The 16,165-nt window shown below is 41.8% G+C and overlaps 1 protein-coding gene across 2 annotated transcripts in view; it reads right to left on the bottom strand.

Annotated features, from left to right (window-relative positions):
* Positions 1–16,165, bottom strand: part of TP53BP1 (tumor protein p53 binding protein 1) — a 130,181-nt gene that overhangs the window by 63,757 nt on the left and 50,259 nt on the right. Inside the window, exons 7-16 of one of the 2 annotated variants that reach the window (XM_040414084.1) lie at positions 14,414–14,486; positions 13,701–13,921; positions 13,031–13,139; positions 12,225–12,316; positions 11,053–11,237; positions 8,797–10,672; positions 8,309–8,428; positions 2,698–2,934; positions 1,954–2,011; positions 933–1,028 (exon numbers count right to left, since the gene is read on the bottom strand). In XM_040414084.1, coding sequence (XP_040270018.1) covers positions 933–1,028; positions 1,954–2,011; positions 2,698–2,934; positions 8,309–8,428; positions 8,797–10,672; positions 11,053–11,237; positions 12,225–12,316; positions 13,031–13,139; positions 13,701–13,921; positions 14,414–14,486 — 3,067 coding nt within the window. The remainder of the gene's footprint in view (positions 1–932; positions 1,029–1,953; positions 2,012–2,697; positions 2,935–8,308; positions 8,429–8,796; positions 10,673–11,052; positions 11,238–12,224; positions 12,317–13,030; positions 13,140–13,700; positions 13,922–14,413; positions 14,487–16,165) is intronic. The other variant, XM_040414085.1, reaches the window with a different exon arrangement.

Here is a 16,165-nt window from a genome sequence, read left to right on the forward strand (position 1 = left end):
TTCATATATAATGTACTATTTATTTAAGCAGAGTGTGATAAAAGTACAGTTCCCATTTAAGTTCTCCAGTGTGCTCTGCTTGCTCCACATGTGACATGCAGTACATCAAGTGCTTACATAGTAAAGTACCAGTAGTAAAAATAATTACGGCATCATCCTTTAGTACAAGTGTTGCTTCTGCTTTTGTCGCTAATACAAATTTCATAAATAAAACAAAGTGTTTGGTATCTGACATTTTATGAAAACTGATCCACTGCCTAGAGGTGGTGGATCAGCAGCTTGATTTTTTTCAGTTGTATAACCCAATGTATTCCAAACATTTTATGAACACCAAATAATTTCACAATAATTTCACAATAAAAAGAACAGATTGTCAGATGAACCTGCTATTTTTGGCAGACTGGTTGACAATCTAATGTGTAGGGGGAGCTCCTGAAATAATTTGTTGGGGAAGAGAAGGATCGAGTGTGAATTTCAATACGCAATCCTTTTGTTCTCCTAGAAGATTGGCAGCACCTTTCTCCTCGGTCCACTGAAAACATACACACTTGGCTGAGGGAAGCAAATATTGTATGGGGGAGTTGGGAGACAGCTGTCGGTTAACAGGGTATACAGGTACCAAAGGCTGAGTTAGAGAGGGACAGTGACCTCAGTCCGACCTGCATGGTAGATCCATAGGCAGAGTGGCCCGGACCAGCATTACTCTCAACTCTATACAGTTGAAGCCCAAGGCAGAGCATGGAGCATTTTTAATTGTTGTGCACGATAACCATATGGGGCATGGGGTATATTGCACAATAATTGTTGGGGGAACTATTGTTTTCAGGAGGTAGTGACACCATTAGGGATGTGTTTTTCGCCCCTCCCCCTCTTTCCCATACTGAACCCCTAGCGAATCCTCCGATGGCCACATTAAGTTTTATGATATTTACCTGACCGGTGTAGTGGGCAATTGGTGACTTCGGGTCTCGTCTTCACGATGGGCTTCACACACGCGTATAAACACAGATGGGGAGTTCTCGGTGTGACTGATCAAAATAAAATAAAGAAATAAACGTGCACCATTCTGAACAGCGACTTATGTTATAAACTGATCTTATATACCATAGAATGTATATGTATTAATTCCAAAGTTACTAAATTCTTATTCTTTTCATAGGCAAGTAACACACACTGTGGAGAAATGGAACATGAAAAAATAGCAGATGCAGTAGAGCATGCTTGAACAAAGGCTTACATACAAAAGCAATAGTTAAGTAATAACTACTATGTATGTGCAAGCAGGCACACTATGAAGGCAGTGGTCACATGATACATTACGTGTCCACCGTTACTAGGTTTACATGGCTTCCCACAAAATGTTATGGGAACGGAATAAAAGAATACATAATAGGTGCTTAAAGGGCAGGGGTTTAATACGGATGACCCATCTTCAGGATAGGTCAACAATATCAGATCAGCAGTGGTCCGACTCCCAGCAGCCCCTCCAATCAGATGTTACACTGTGCGCCGTCTCGCTCGCAGCGGCGCAGTGCAATTACTTAAATGGAACAAGCACTTGCAATTACACTGCACTTACGCTGCAAGCGAGATGACGCAAGTGCTGACTCCTCTTCAAACAGCTGATCAACGGGGGTCTGATATAAAGAGTAACCAAACCTTTGATGAAAAAAAGGAATCCATAGAAAGTATATGGAATCTGTACTCATCACGCTCCAAAAGAAGAGCAGAGCCAATGAAAGCTGTAGGTGCAAAGCGCTCAGAGCAGTTTAGCTACCCTTTTATGCATGTCTATATGTATAGAGCCACTATGAAACCCTTTTGTAGGAACATAAATCTAAAGTGGTGCATCCACTCTTAGGTTTGTGCATAAATTAATTATTTTTCTAATCAAGCTATTTGTAGAAAGGTCTTTGTATCATATAGTTCCACACAGGACCAAGAGTCTCTTACCTGGCAATACCCCCCTCCACGGTGGCAGTCCCACTTGTTCTCTCAACAACTGGAGGTTCTGGACAAGCAAGAAATGGAAAAGACATATTTAAATAGATTTGTTCACAGCAGTAAATCTTCTGCTGAAAGACTAACTGCATATTTTACACCAAATGTCCACAATAAAACAAACCCTTTTATTCCAAAGTTGGTTCACCAGGTTTACACAAATTAGCTAAAGTTAAACCAGAAAATGAGGACTAAATTATAAGCCTATTCTGACAGTCACATGGACAGTTATATTAAAGGGGGATTCCAGGAAGAAGTTATCCTTATGCAAAGAATAAGGGATAACAACTATTAGCTCAGACCACTGAGAACCCCCGATCACGAGAAATGGGACCCTGTACCACTGAAATGAACTGGGCAGAGGTCAAGCATGTGCACTGCTACTCCATTCATCTCTATGGGAGTGCCAAAAACAGCCAAGTTTTGTACTCAGCACTCAGCTATGTCCATCAGCACCATAGAAAATTAGGGGCAATGTGTATGCTCTAGCGGCCGCTCCATTTCAGGGGTACACAACCCTTTTTTGTGATTAGTGGGGATTCTAGCTGTACAATTATCCCTATTCTTACCAGAATACCCCTTTAAGCACATTTTGGGACTCAATCCATGCCGCCTGTGAAACAAAATACTACATCTCAAAATGATTTTTTGCAAGGGGAATCATCCTCCTGAGGTTACATAGTGCTGTATTCTTACTTTCCAAGCTAAATTCTGGAGCACTTTCGCTTTCCTCATTTACAGGTGTAATAAGTTTCATCCTTAGACACAGTTTCCCATCAGCATTAGAGGCAGAGCCTGAATTTCCCCTGTCACTTTCCTCGGACACATCTGTCGTGACCATGGCGCTCTCTACTGTAACATCGTTGGTGGCGACATTGCTCTCAGCGGTGACATCACTGGTTGCTAGGGTGCTGTCTGGACAGTCTCCAACAACTGAAACAGCACAAATCCAATACCTCATGTAAGAACATATGACTAAGGCACAAAAATGTTCCCTCAGAAAACAAATCCATGACTTAAATTTAGAGACAATCTTGATTTGAGAAGGAAGTGTAGCAAAGACGATACAAGGCCAGGGACCTACTTTGCAGAGCCCTGTAACCAAGGACTGTACAGCAACTTACTGCAGTGTCCTACATGGACCTGTCATGCTACAGAAAGCCTCAGTGCAGCCCCAGCCTAAAGTAAAAGGCAAGCAATAAAGAAATCTGACATGACAATGTACTGCTTTATTGTAGATTAGAAGAATATTAGAAGAAGCTCCATAACCATATTAACCACCTCCGGACCGCCTAACGCAGGATCGCGTTCCGGAGGTGGCAGCCCTGCGCAGAGTCACGCATATATGCGTCATCTCGCGCGAGCCGAGACTTCCTGTGAACGCGCGCACACAGGCGCGCGCGCTCACAGGAACGGAAGGTAAGAGAGTTGATCTCCAGCCTGCCAGCGGCGATCGTTCGCTGGCAGGCTGGAGATGTGTTTTTTTTTAACCCCTAACAGGTATATTAGACGCTGTTTTGATAACAGCGTCTAATATACCTGCTACCTGGTCCTCTGGTGGTCCCCTTTGTTTGGATCGACCACCAGAGGAGACAGGTAGCTCAGTAAAGTCCCACCAAGCACCACAACACTACACTACACCCCCCCCCGTCACTTATTAACCCCTTATTAGCCCCTGATCACCCCTGATCACCCCATATAGACTCCCTGATCACCCCCCTGTCATTGATTACCCCCCTGTCATTGATCAACCCCCTGTAAAGCTCCATTCAGACGTCCGCATGATTTTTACGGATCCACTGATAGATGGATCGGATCCGCAAAACGCATCCGGACGTCTGAATAAAGCCTTACAGGGGCGTGATCAATGACTGTGGTTATCACCCCATATAGACTCCCTGATCACCCCCCTGTCATTGATTACACCCCTGTCATTGATTACCCCCCTGTAAAGCTCCATTCAGACGTCCGCATGATTTTTACGGATGCACTGATAGATGGATCCGATCCGCAAAACGCATCCGGACGTCTGAATGAAGCCTTACAGGGGCATGATCAATGACTGTGGTGATCACCCCATATAGACTCCCTGATCACCCCCCTGTAAAGCTCCATTCAGATGTCCGCATGATTTTTACGGATGCACTGATAGATGGATCCGATCCGCAAAACGCATCCGGACGTCTGAATGAAGCCTTACAGGGGCATGATCAATGACTGTGGTGATCACCCCATATAGACTCCCTGATCACCCCCCTGTAAAGCTCCATTCAGATGTCCGCATGATTTTTACGGATGCACTGATAGATGGATCCGATCCGCAAAACGCATCCGGACGTCTGAATGAAGCCTTACAGGGGCATGATCAATGACTGTGGTGATCACCCCATATAGACTCCCTGATCACCCCCCTGTAAAGCTCCATTCAGATGTCCGCATGATTTTTACGGATGCACTGATAGATGGATCCGATCCGCAAAACGCATCCGGACGTCTGAATGAAGCCTTACAGGGGCATGATCAATGACTGTGGTGATCACCCCATATAGACTCCCTGATCACCCCCCTGTAAAGCTCCATTCAGATGTCCGCATGATTTTTACGGATGCACTGATAGATGGATCCGATCCGCAAAACGCATCCGGACGTCTGAATGAAGCCTTACAGGGGCATGATCAATGACTGTGGTGATCACCCCATATAGACTCCCTGATCACCCCCCTGTAAAGCTCCATTCAGATGTCCGCATGATTTTTACGGATGCACTGATAGATGGATCGGATCCGCAAAACGCATACGGACGTCTGAATGAAGCCTTACACGGGCGTGATCAATGACTGTGGTGATCACCCCATATAGACTCCCTGATCACCCCCCTGTCATTGATCAACCCCCTGTCATTGATCACCCCCCCTGTCATTGATCACCCCCCCTGTCATTGATCACCCCCCTGTCATTGATCACCCCCCTGTCATTGATCACCCTCTGTAAGGCTCCATTCAGACATTTTTTTGGCCCAAGTTAGCGGAATTATTTTTTTTTTTTCTTACAAAGTCTCATATTCCACTAACTTGTGTCAAAAAATAAAATCTCACATGAACTCACCATACCCCTCACGGAATCCAAATGCGTAAAATTTTTTAGACATTTATATTCCAGATTTCTTCTCACGCTTTAGGGCCCCTAGAATGCCAGGGCAGTATAAATACCCCACATGTGACCCCATTTCGGAAAGAAGACACCCCCAGGTATTCCGTGAGGGGCATATTGAGTCCATGAAAGATTGAAATTTTTGTCCCAAGTTAGCGGAACGGGAGACTTTGTGAGAAAAAAATTAAAAATATCAATTTCCGCTAACTTGTGCCCAAAAATTTTTTTTTCTATGAACTCGCCATGCCCCTCATTGAATACCTTGGGGTGTCTTCTTTCCAAAATGAGGTCACATGTGGGGTATTTATACTGCCCTGGCATTCTAGGGGCCCCAAAGCGTGAGAAGAAGTCTGGTATCCAAATGTCTAAAAATGCCCTCCTAAAAGGAATTTGGGCACCTTTGCGCATCTAGGCTGCAAAAAAGTGTCACACATCTGGTATCGCCGTACTCAGGAGAAGTTGGGGAATGTGTTTTGGGGTGTCATTTTACATATACCCATGCTGGGTGAGAGAAATATCTTGGTCAAATGCCAACTTTGTATAAAAAAAATGGGAAAAGTTGTCTTTTGCCAAGATATTTCTCTCACCCAGCAAGGGTATATGTAAAATGACACCCCAAAACACATTCCCCAACTTTTCCTGAATACGGCGATACCACATGTGTGACACTTTTTTGCAGCCTAGGTGGGCAAAGGGGCCCATATTCCAAAGAGCACCTTTAGGATTTCACAGGTCATTTACCTACTTACCACACATTAGGGCCCCTGGAAAATGCCAGGGCAGTATAACTACCCCACAAGTGACCCCATTTTGGAAAGAAGACACCCCAAGGTATTCCGTGAGGGGCATGGCGAGTTCCTAGAATTTTTTATTTTTTGTCACAAGTTAGTGGAAAATGCAGATTTTTTTTTTTTTTTTTTTTTTTTTTTCATACAAAGTCTCATATTCCACTAACTTGTGACAAAAAATAAAAACTTCCATGAACTCACTATGCCCATCAGCGAATACCTTGGGGTGTCTTCTTTCCAAAATGGGGTCACTTGTGGGGTAGTTATACTGCCCTGGCATTCTAGGGGCCCAAATGTGTGGTAAGGAGTTTGAAATCAAATTCTGTAAAAAATGACCTGTGAAATCCGAAAGGTGCTCTTTGGAATATGGGCCCCTTTGCCCACCTAGGCTGCAAAAAAGTGTCACACATCTTGTATTGCCGTACTCAGGAGAAGGTGGGGAATGTGTTTTGGGGTGTCTTTTTACATATACCCATGCTGGGTGAGAGAAATATCTTGGCAAAAGACAACTTTTCCCATTTTTTTATACAAAGTTGGCATTTGACCAAGATATTTATCTCACCCAGCATGGGTATATGTAAAAAGACACCCCAAAACACATTCCTCAACTTCTTCTGAATACAGAGATACCAGATGTGTGACACTTTTTTGCAGCCTAGGTGGGCAAAGGGGCCCATATTCCAAAGAGCACCTTTCGGATTTCACTCGTCATTTTTTACAGAATTTGATTTCAAACTCCTTACCACACATTTGGGCCCCTAGAATGCCAGGGCAGTATAACTACCCCACAAGTGACCCCATTTTGGAAAGAAGAGACCCCAAGGTATTCGCTGATGGGCATAGTGAGTTCATGGAAGTTTTTATTTTTTGTCACAAGTTAGTGGAATATGAGACTTTGTATGAAAAAAAAAAAAATTAAATCATCATTTTCCACTAACTTGTGACAAAAAATTAAAAATTCTAGGAACTTGCCATGCCCCTCACGAAATACCTTGGGGTGTCTTCTTTCCAAAATGGGGTCACTTGTGGGGTAGTTATACTGCCCTGGCATTCTAGGGGCCCAAATGTGTGGTAAGGAGTTTGAAATCAAATTCTGTAAAAAATGACCAGTGAAATCCGAAAGGTGCTCTTTGGAATATGGGCCCCTTTGCCCACCTAGGCTGCAAAAAAGTGTCACACATCTTGTATTGCCGTACTCAGGAGAAGGTGGGGAATGTGTTTTGGGGTGTCTTTTTACATATACCCATGCTGGGTGAGAGAAATATCTTGGCAAAAGACAACTTTTCCCATTTTTTTATACAAAGTTGGCATTTGACCAAGATATTTATCTCACCCAGCATGGGTATATGTAAAAAGACACCCCAAAACACATTCCTCAACTTCTTCTGAATACAGAGATACCAGATGTGTGACACTTTTTTGCAGCCTAGGTGGGCAAAGGGGCCCATATTCCAAAGAGCACCTTTCGGATTTCACTCGTCATTTTTTACAGAATTTGATTTCAAACTCCTTACCACACATTTGGGCCCCTAGAATGCCAGGGCAGTATAACTACCCCACAAGTGACCCCATTTTGGAAAGAAGAGACCCCAAGGTATTTCGTGATGGGCATAGTGAGTTCATAGAAGTTTTTATTTTTTGTCACAAGTTAGTGGAATATGAGACTTTGTAAGAAAAAAAAAAAAAAATCATCATCATTTTCCGCTAACTTGTGACAAAAAATAAAAAGTTCTATGAACTCACTATGCCCATCAGCGAATACCTTAGGGTGTCTACTTTCCGAAATGGGGTCATTTGTGGGGTGTTTGTACTGTCTGGCCATTGTAGAACCTCAGGAAACATGACAGGTGCTCAGAAAGTCAGAGCTGCTTCAAAAAGCGGAAATTCACATTTTTGTACCATAGTTTGTAAACGCTATAACTTTTACCCAAACCATTTTTTTTTTACCCAAACATTTTTTTTTTATCAAAGACATGTAGAACTATAAATTTAGAGCAAAATTTCTATATGGATCTCGTTTTTTTTGCAAAATTTTACAACTGAAAGTGAAAAATGTCATTTTTTTGCAAAAAAATCGTTAAATTTCTATTAATAACAAAAAAAGTAAAAATGTCAGCAGCAATGAAATACCACCAAATGAAAGCTCTATTAGTGAGAAGAAAAGGAGGTAAAATTCATTTGGGTGGTAAGTTGCATGACCGAGCAATAAACGGTGAAAGTAGTGTAGGTCAGAAGTGTAAAAAGTGGCCTGGTCTTTCAGGGTGTTTAAGCACTGGGGGCTGAGGTGGTTAAAAGGAAAAGGTAAAGGTAAAGGCTTGACTGCATTTATACAGATCACGGAACCTGTATTGCTAGCATAACAATCTTACCGATCGGGGTACTATGCCTTCGTGGCCCCCGTTTCAACTGGCCAATCATTGGAGTTGTAACATTGCTTATTGGTTGAATTAAATCCCCTTCTTTAGGCAGCGTAAAATGGAATGGTGTTTCTAGGATAGAACGACAAACGGCAGATCAAGTATAAGTCGCAAAAGTGGTTAAAGAATAATAGTATCTGTATAAATCAACGTGATGCTGCACTATATAACATTACTACTTGTCACTGAGTGCACCCCAGAATTAATGTACCCAGATATCTATGTGCTATCAGGGCTGCAAGATACAGAATCAATGTGTATTTATCCCCAGATATGAAAAATCATCTTAAACATGGCATTCTACAGGATATGCCACACATCTGACAGAAGAGAGTTCCACCGCTGGGCCCTGCATCTAGCTCTAGAAGTCCTCCCCACCCAAATAGTCTTGGGGAATTTGATGATCTTAACAGCACAGGGCCAATCCATCAACAACTTACCACTTGAGCTTTCACAGAGACTACGTGTGGACTGTTCTGTTTTCTCTTGGAGTTCTGAATCCAGCCCATGTGCCTCATCTTCACAAGAACCAATGGATGCATCGTCAATACATTTATTAGACATTGCCGTTTTCTGAGGAGATATCACTTCTGGTTTCTTCTGTGACTCAGTAACTAGAATGTTGTCTGCATCCAGAGGACTTACCTCATCATGCTTCTCACTAACTGATTTTGTGTTTAGGTCTAGTACTGGAGCTTTAGACGGATTCTCTTTATCACTGGCAGATACAGCTTTAAGTTCTGCTGCAGGAAGTTCTAACTGTATATTCCCTCCAGATTCAGGGATATCTTTTGACAAGGGACACTTGTCTGGTGTATTCGCAGCATCTTCTACTACATTCAGGCTACATGGTTTGTTTGCCTCTTCTACGCTCAATGCACACATGACATTATCTTCTAGCTTTTCAACATGTTCTGTGTTTTTAAGTGGCTCTGGATATTTTTGGGTTAATTTTTCCATGATGCTTATGCCGCCTGAATCCTCAGCCAGGATACAATCCTGTTGTCCCTTAACCTTTTCGGTCAAATTCGACTCTTGATCTACTTGTTTAACGCATTCTGGTGTTTCAGGCACAGGCTGCTCTTCATTTTCCTTTTCTACAATGAGCTCTTCATTTTCCTTTTCTACAATGAGCTCTTCATTTTCCTTTTCTACAATGAGCTCTTCATTTTCCTTTTGAGCTACAGGCAAGTCAGCAAGATGTGAAATCTGCTGAAGAGGTGATGGGGAGTTCAATGACTTGTCACAGTCGCTAGCAGCAGGCATAATATTGTCCGTTTTCTCTTTTGCTTCACTTTGAGAGTTGTCTATCTTACAGATTTGCTTTGGCTTCTCTAAAACTTGAACAAGAGCAACTTTCTGCTCTTGTCCAGTACTCTGTTGAGCACTTGGGAGACCAACCTCTGATCCCTCAACTGCATCGGCAGACTTGTCACATTCATTGTTTTCCGTTTGTGGAGGTACATCAGAATGTAAAGGCAATATACAAGGCACAGGATTTATGTGCTTTACATCATCACATTTATTTTCTGGCATAATGGATTGCTGATCTTCGACATTCGCATAATCTGGTTTCCCTTCAAAGACTTGAGAATCTTCGATCTGATCAACCTCCATGGCTTCGGCAGGCTCGACACCATGAGAACACAGATGTTGAGTCTCTGAAAGAGCAAGTTTGAGATTGCCCTCTCCTCTCTGTTCACTTTCTGCAGCTTCATTATCATTAGGAGTTTCAGGAACTTCATCGACATCCCCAGAAAGACTATCAGCAACTGAATTCAACTTGTGATCAGACACCTCTTGATCTAAAATGCTCAAAGAGGCATCTGAATTTAAAGATGGTACCAAGAAATTCTGACTACCGGAGTCAATAGTTTGGGTTTTACAATCTTTATGGTCATTGACATCAACGTCTACAATGGCACTTTGATCACTGTTACTGGGAGCATCATCTTGGGCCAGGTCAATTGGCTGCCTATGTACAGTATCCTGGTTTTCTTGTGAAGCATCTGCTTGCAGGGAAGTCTCCTTGGTACTTGTAGAAAGATTGATTACTTGTTCTTCATCCTCTTCAATTTGTGTTGCTCCACTAACATCCTCTGCGAGTGGGGTATCAGTCTCCATAAGTTCACTTGTGGATAGCATTAAATTACAATCATCTTCTACATTTTCCTGGGATGGTCTTGGGTTTAATTCAGTGTCTTCAGATCTTACACTAGGACCTCTTGGACTTTCACAGTCCTGAGGCAAATGCAGATGTTCACTCTGCCCTCTGGAAAGAGAGTCGTCGACACTCGGCGTTGGCACAAATACATCCTGTAAAATATATACAGATCTGTGAAGTATTCTATCCTTATTAGCTACCACTGAATTATTTCCAATTGCTTCTACTTTACTGACAATGAGGATCAATGTGATGAGAAGAACTTCTCTTTCAAGACTTGTCATTTTCAAAATGTATGCATCATTATAGATCAGAGTTCAGCATCTCTGGCTAATAAAAGAGGGACCTTTAATAGATAATGCCTCACAATATATTTTTTTTATTAGAGTACATGGGCAGTTGTCATCCAATTTGGGCAATCCCTTTAAGTGTGCTTGAGGTTAACTAATAAACAATATACAAAATAATAGATTGTGAAGAATTTACCAATGTGTGAGAAGCAATCACTGCAGTTCACATATATAATACTTACATGAGAAAACTGTGGCTGTGAAGGTGCCACAAAAGATCCTGGCACGAATGCTTGAGTGTTCTGGCACACTGGTGTTGATACTTGAGGTACAGCTGAACAAGGGTCGTTTTTAGGTTTTGGAGACTCCTCCTGCGGCCCACTCTCTACCGTTTTACTTGATGGTTCAACTATTTCCATGTCTTCAACTATAATAAAAAAATCGAGAACACTATAACTAGCAAGCATATGCCACCAGAATATTATCAGTTTCCAGACAGAAACCAGTCTAACTAAAGAGTACAAGTGTGTAAGCCAAAAGCTGAAATTAGCAGCTGATTAAAGGGATTCTGTCATCAGAATTTAGGCCTATAACCTAAACATATGGCGAGGTCCCTAATAATACACCAAATCCTAAAAAGTGACCTTATCAAATGCGCCTGTGGCTCTATAATCATATAAAACAGGTTATACCTAGTGCGCACGCGCGGGATCTGGCTGAGGAGAGCGGACGTTAGAGAGGCGGTGATGAACTGAGGTAGACGGCTCTAATGAAAGGGAGGGCGGCGATTTCAATTCAAAAGGCGGCGCTGGGCACCAAAACGAGATGGCTGCAGCCGGGCACCCTGCATCATGAGACGTCCCCTTGGTCACATTTGTGACAGGTGATATAAACCTGTTTTATATGATTATAGAGCCACAGGCGCATTTGATAAGGTCACTTTAGGATTCAGTGTATTAGTAGGGACCTCGCCATATGTTTAGGTTATAGGACTAAATTCTGATGACAGAATCCCTTTAAGTATGAGGGACAGACCAGGACAGGAACATAGAAACATAGAATGCGTCGGCAGATAAGAACCATTTGGCCCATCTAGTCTGCCCAATATACTGAATACTATGAATAGCCCCTGGCCCTATCTTATATGAAGGATGGCCTTATGCCTATCCCATGCATGCTTAAACTCCTCCACTGTATTTGCAGCTACCACTTCTGCAGGAAGGCTATTCCATGCATCCACTACTCTCTCAGTAAAGTAATACTTCCTGATATTACTTTTAAACCTTTGCCCCTCTAATTTAAAACTGTGTCCTCTTGTAGCAGTTTTTCTTCTTTTAAATATTCTCTCCTCTTTTACCTTGTTGATTACCTTTATGTTAGTGGAACATTTAGCACAGAGACAGAAGATTGTTACCTTCTTTTTCCTGCTCTGTCGGTGAGCTGGGTACAATGATGGGGGTAGGCTGGATAGTATCTGGGGAAGGAGACCCTGGGTCCGAGGAAACTCTACATAAGGGGAGGAAAATATTCACATAAGTGTCTTTGTATTGTTTTGTTGCAGCATGCCCAAGCTGTAAGTAACTGAAAGTAAATTATAGGAAAGGCCAAATACTGGTAAAAACGAAGTTATAGGTATTGAAAGGTTGTATCCAGCAGCACTAGGATATTACAAATGTGATGAGAAAATGTCTGTTTATATACTTAAAGGGGTTATGCCAAATATTAACGTTATTCTCTATCCACAGGATAGGAGATAAGTAACCAATGGTGGGGTCCAACCATTGGGACCCCTGCAAACACCAAGAATGGAAGTAGTGTTCCTTATGGAGAGACAAGTCGATCATGCGCCCTGCACCACTGTCCTTTGTTAGCTCCTGCTGTGTCAAAGACTAAATGGAGTGGCAGGGTCCCTGCTTACGTTTTTGGGATTGGTGAAGGCCCAGAGGTCGGATCCCACCAATCAATTAGTTATCCCCTATCATGGGGTTCACACAAAGAATAGGGGTATAGGATGAGACTTTTCACAAAAGCCAGGCATGCAAGTATTGCTGTAGCAGCATGGTCAGCTTGATAAAGTGCACTGACAGGGCATTTAGAATTATTTCAGGCTGATAACTGCTCATGAAGCTGAAGCAAGCTGCAACCACCAATGGCCTTTGCATCCTAATATCATAATCAAAAGGAATTTGTATAAACTTGTTAAGTCTAAAAAAGACTTACCCCGAGACTTTCACAGGTGCAAGGATGGCCTGTCCTGAGAACTGCAGGAGGCGCAATGTGTCAGCTGGAGTAGACACAATCTTGCTTGCAACAGGACTGATATGAGATTCTAATTGGGTAAAAAAATTATACAGGAGTTCTTTTAATTCATAATCCTGGAATTCTAGTTTTGGCAGGTATGTTTAAAAATCCAAATTTCAGTTACTCAAGCACAAATGCTGGTGGCTTAGTAGCCTCAAACCTATTGACGGGTTCCCTTTAAAGGTGTTTTCAGGGAAAGTGCATTTTTTGAAGTGCCTCAGCGAATACAAATTGATCCACACTCCCTCCTACATATGGTTAACCACTAATCCAAACGCTGGCTGCTTTAAGCTACACCCCTCAGCCAGTGATTGACGGAGCAGGCTTTTTCAGACATTCCTGGCACGCTGATCCAGGACTAGGAGGTAAAGAGCACCGGAGACTGGACCAGTCACAATGGGAACAGTGGGGATCATTATGGCGTATTTTTTATAGTCCTTTGTGGTCCTTTTTGAAAAACAAAATGTATTTCCCTTGAATGTCAGGAGTTTTTGCTTATGAGGGACTATAACCTAAATACAGTGGTATCCAACATCTTCTCCACCAATAATAATAAGGATACCAAGGTTTATTATTTTTTTTTTTTTACCTGTGTTACTGGGCTGCCCAAATAGGTCTTCTTGACTAGAGACAAGATCTGAAGTATCCATGTCTTCCTCCTCCGGCTTTGCGCTGCACGATTCCACTTTAGTCTGAAGGTTTTGGTAACTCAGCTGCTTTTTCTCTTCAGAGTTGGGGTTTACAGTAGTGCATATTTGTTCCTCTCTTCGGTTGTTAGATAATTCCACAGAACATGCTTCCTCCTGTAGTCTGAAAATACATATTTCTTAATTTATAAAAATAAAAAAAAACACACATCTTATCGCTCCAAACATCTTCCAAACAACTGAGAAATAGTCAAGAACTGTACTTGGTCATTTCCAGCAGTCCTATAAAGAAGAAACAGAGTGGCAGGGTACTTCGTCGACCAGCCACTCCATAGGGATGGGGAATGGGACCACTCTTCTCGGGATCGGTGGCCGTCCCAGTTGTTAAACCACCATAGATCTGTTAGTTATCCCCTATCTTCTGGATAAGAAATAACTTAAAAGTTTGGCTCAACCCCTTTTAAAAGGTTTTCCCATCTCAGTCATTCATGGCTGAGATACACATCTTATGTGGTGGCCGGAGTTACGCAAACAGTCAAACGGGCCATGCTGCACTATTTCCATAGCTCAGGATGCGGGATAATATACAAAATGTATAGCATTAGCTGTGGCCTATTACATTTTATTCTACTAGGAAAAAATCATGTAAAAATACCGTTTGGAATCCTCCAGCACATGTTCTGTAACACTGTCTCCTTCCCTACTTTGAGCACCAATGTCATGGATTCCTGAAACAGATAAGAATTAAGGTTGAGATGCTACTAAATACATAAAGTTTTTTTTTTTGTTGCTAATTAAGAAGATTAATAACACTTCTGACCTGTACAAACCAGCATCTTGTAAAACATCCTTACACCGTGAAAAAGGTTTTAGACATGGGCATGTAACACCAAAAGGCCAACTGTTATGTTCACACTGACGTCATAGCTTCCTCTGTTACAGGATCCATGACGGATCTGTTATGATCTATTTTTGACATTAACAGTAATGAGTAATGATACCACAAAAATCATTTGAAAGCCACAGGGATGTGAATTCTAACCAATTTTTATATTTATTTTTCTAAGGGCATAAAAAGACAAACTGCTATTAAAATAGCTGCTAAACAAGCAGCCAATAAAAAATAAAAACCACAAGCCATTTGGATATAATGATTTTCATGCACCTCAATGTAATCCAGAGAGCAACAAAGGCAAAACGTAAAAATATGAGCAGTAAATAAAATACATAACAGGAGGCAGTGTCTGTTTTGTGACTTTTCTTTCACACGGTGTTGTTGCAATGCACCTTCCAAGTGGACGTATCCTTAAATGTAATATCACTCATGTGGTGTACACTCATGAATAGATATACTGCCATTCACAGTATATAGGGTGTACCACTTGATCACTTATAAGGAGGACCTCTAAACTTTTATGGGGCGTTTGTGATCCAGACATGAAAAATTAGGCGACGCCCTAATTTTTGGTATATACGGTACACAAGGGAAATACATTTTATTTTCAGAAAATCTGTATCAAAAAAGGTGAATAAACTAAAAGCAGGGGAAGGGGTCATTAGACAAATCAGCCACAAAACCTAAATTACTACTAGTTTTACTAGCGTTTCCCCTTGCTTCATCTAATAGTAATCATTGTTCCTATACTAATTCTTGCACATTTTCTGCTAATGTGCAGGGACAATGATGCTATTATTGTAATATACGTTAATTACTGAAATCACAGGCAGGGAACTTCGCCACTTCTGAGCTACAGTATTTTTCTAATAGAAAATAATAATAATAATAATAATAATAATAATAAGTAACTAAGTATATTACAAACATAGTCAGCATCACTACCCCTTAAAAAAAAAAAAAAGAAGACAATCCTTCATAACATTAGACTGCTACTTTGAAGGGATACGGGGAACACTGTGTTTATACTATGATTATTGGTATGCTCATGAGCAGAATATTTGATGCTGCTATTTCTGCATTTTTGAAGTTGGATTGTACCACAATGCTTGACAAAACACAATTTTTTGATGTTTATGTCCGGAGGCCAGTCTTGTATGTCCATGCAGGACATTCACGTTTCTCTGAACAGTAGTCGGAAGTACGGTAACTGGCTTCTATTGGCACCACCACTCAAGGACAAGATTACAAGATTAACCCCTTCCCGACTGCAATCCGTTTATATACGTGATATTTGCACATGCCCCGTGCAGCTACCACGTGTATAAACGTCAAGCCAGCTCTTTAATCCAAGCGCTGCAAAGCGCTTGGATTAAAGCTTCTGCCCCTGTTCTGCTGCTGTCACGGACAGCATACAGTTCAGTAATGCCGGCAAGGGACCAATCAGAGTGGCCCCTTGCCGGCAATCGATCAGATTGGTTAGTCTGTGCAGACTAACCAATCGGATCGCGG

Source organism: Bufo bufo, chromosome 1, assembly GCF_905171765.1.
Source record: "Bufo bufo chromosome 1, aBufBuf1.1, whole genome shotgun sequence".
NCBI lineage: Eukaryota > Metazoa > Chordata > Amphibia > Anura > Bufonidae > Bufo > Bufo bufo.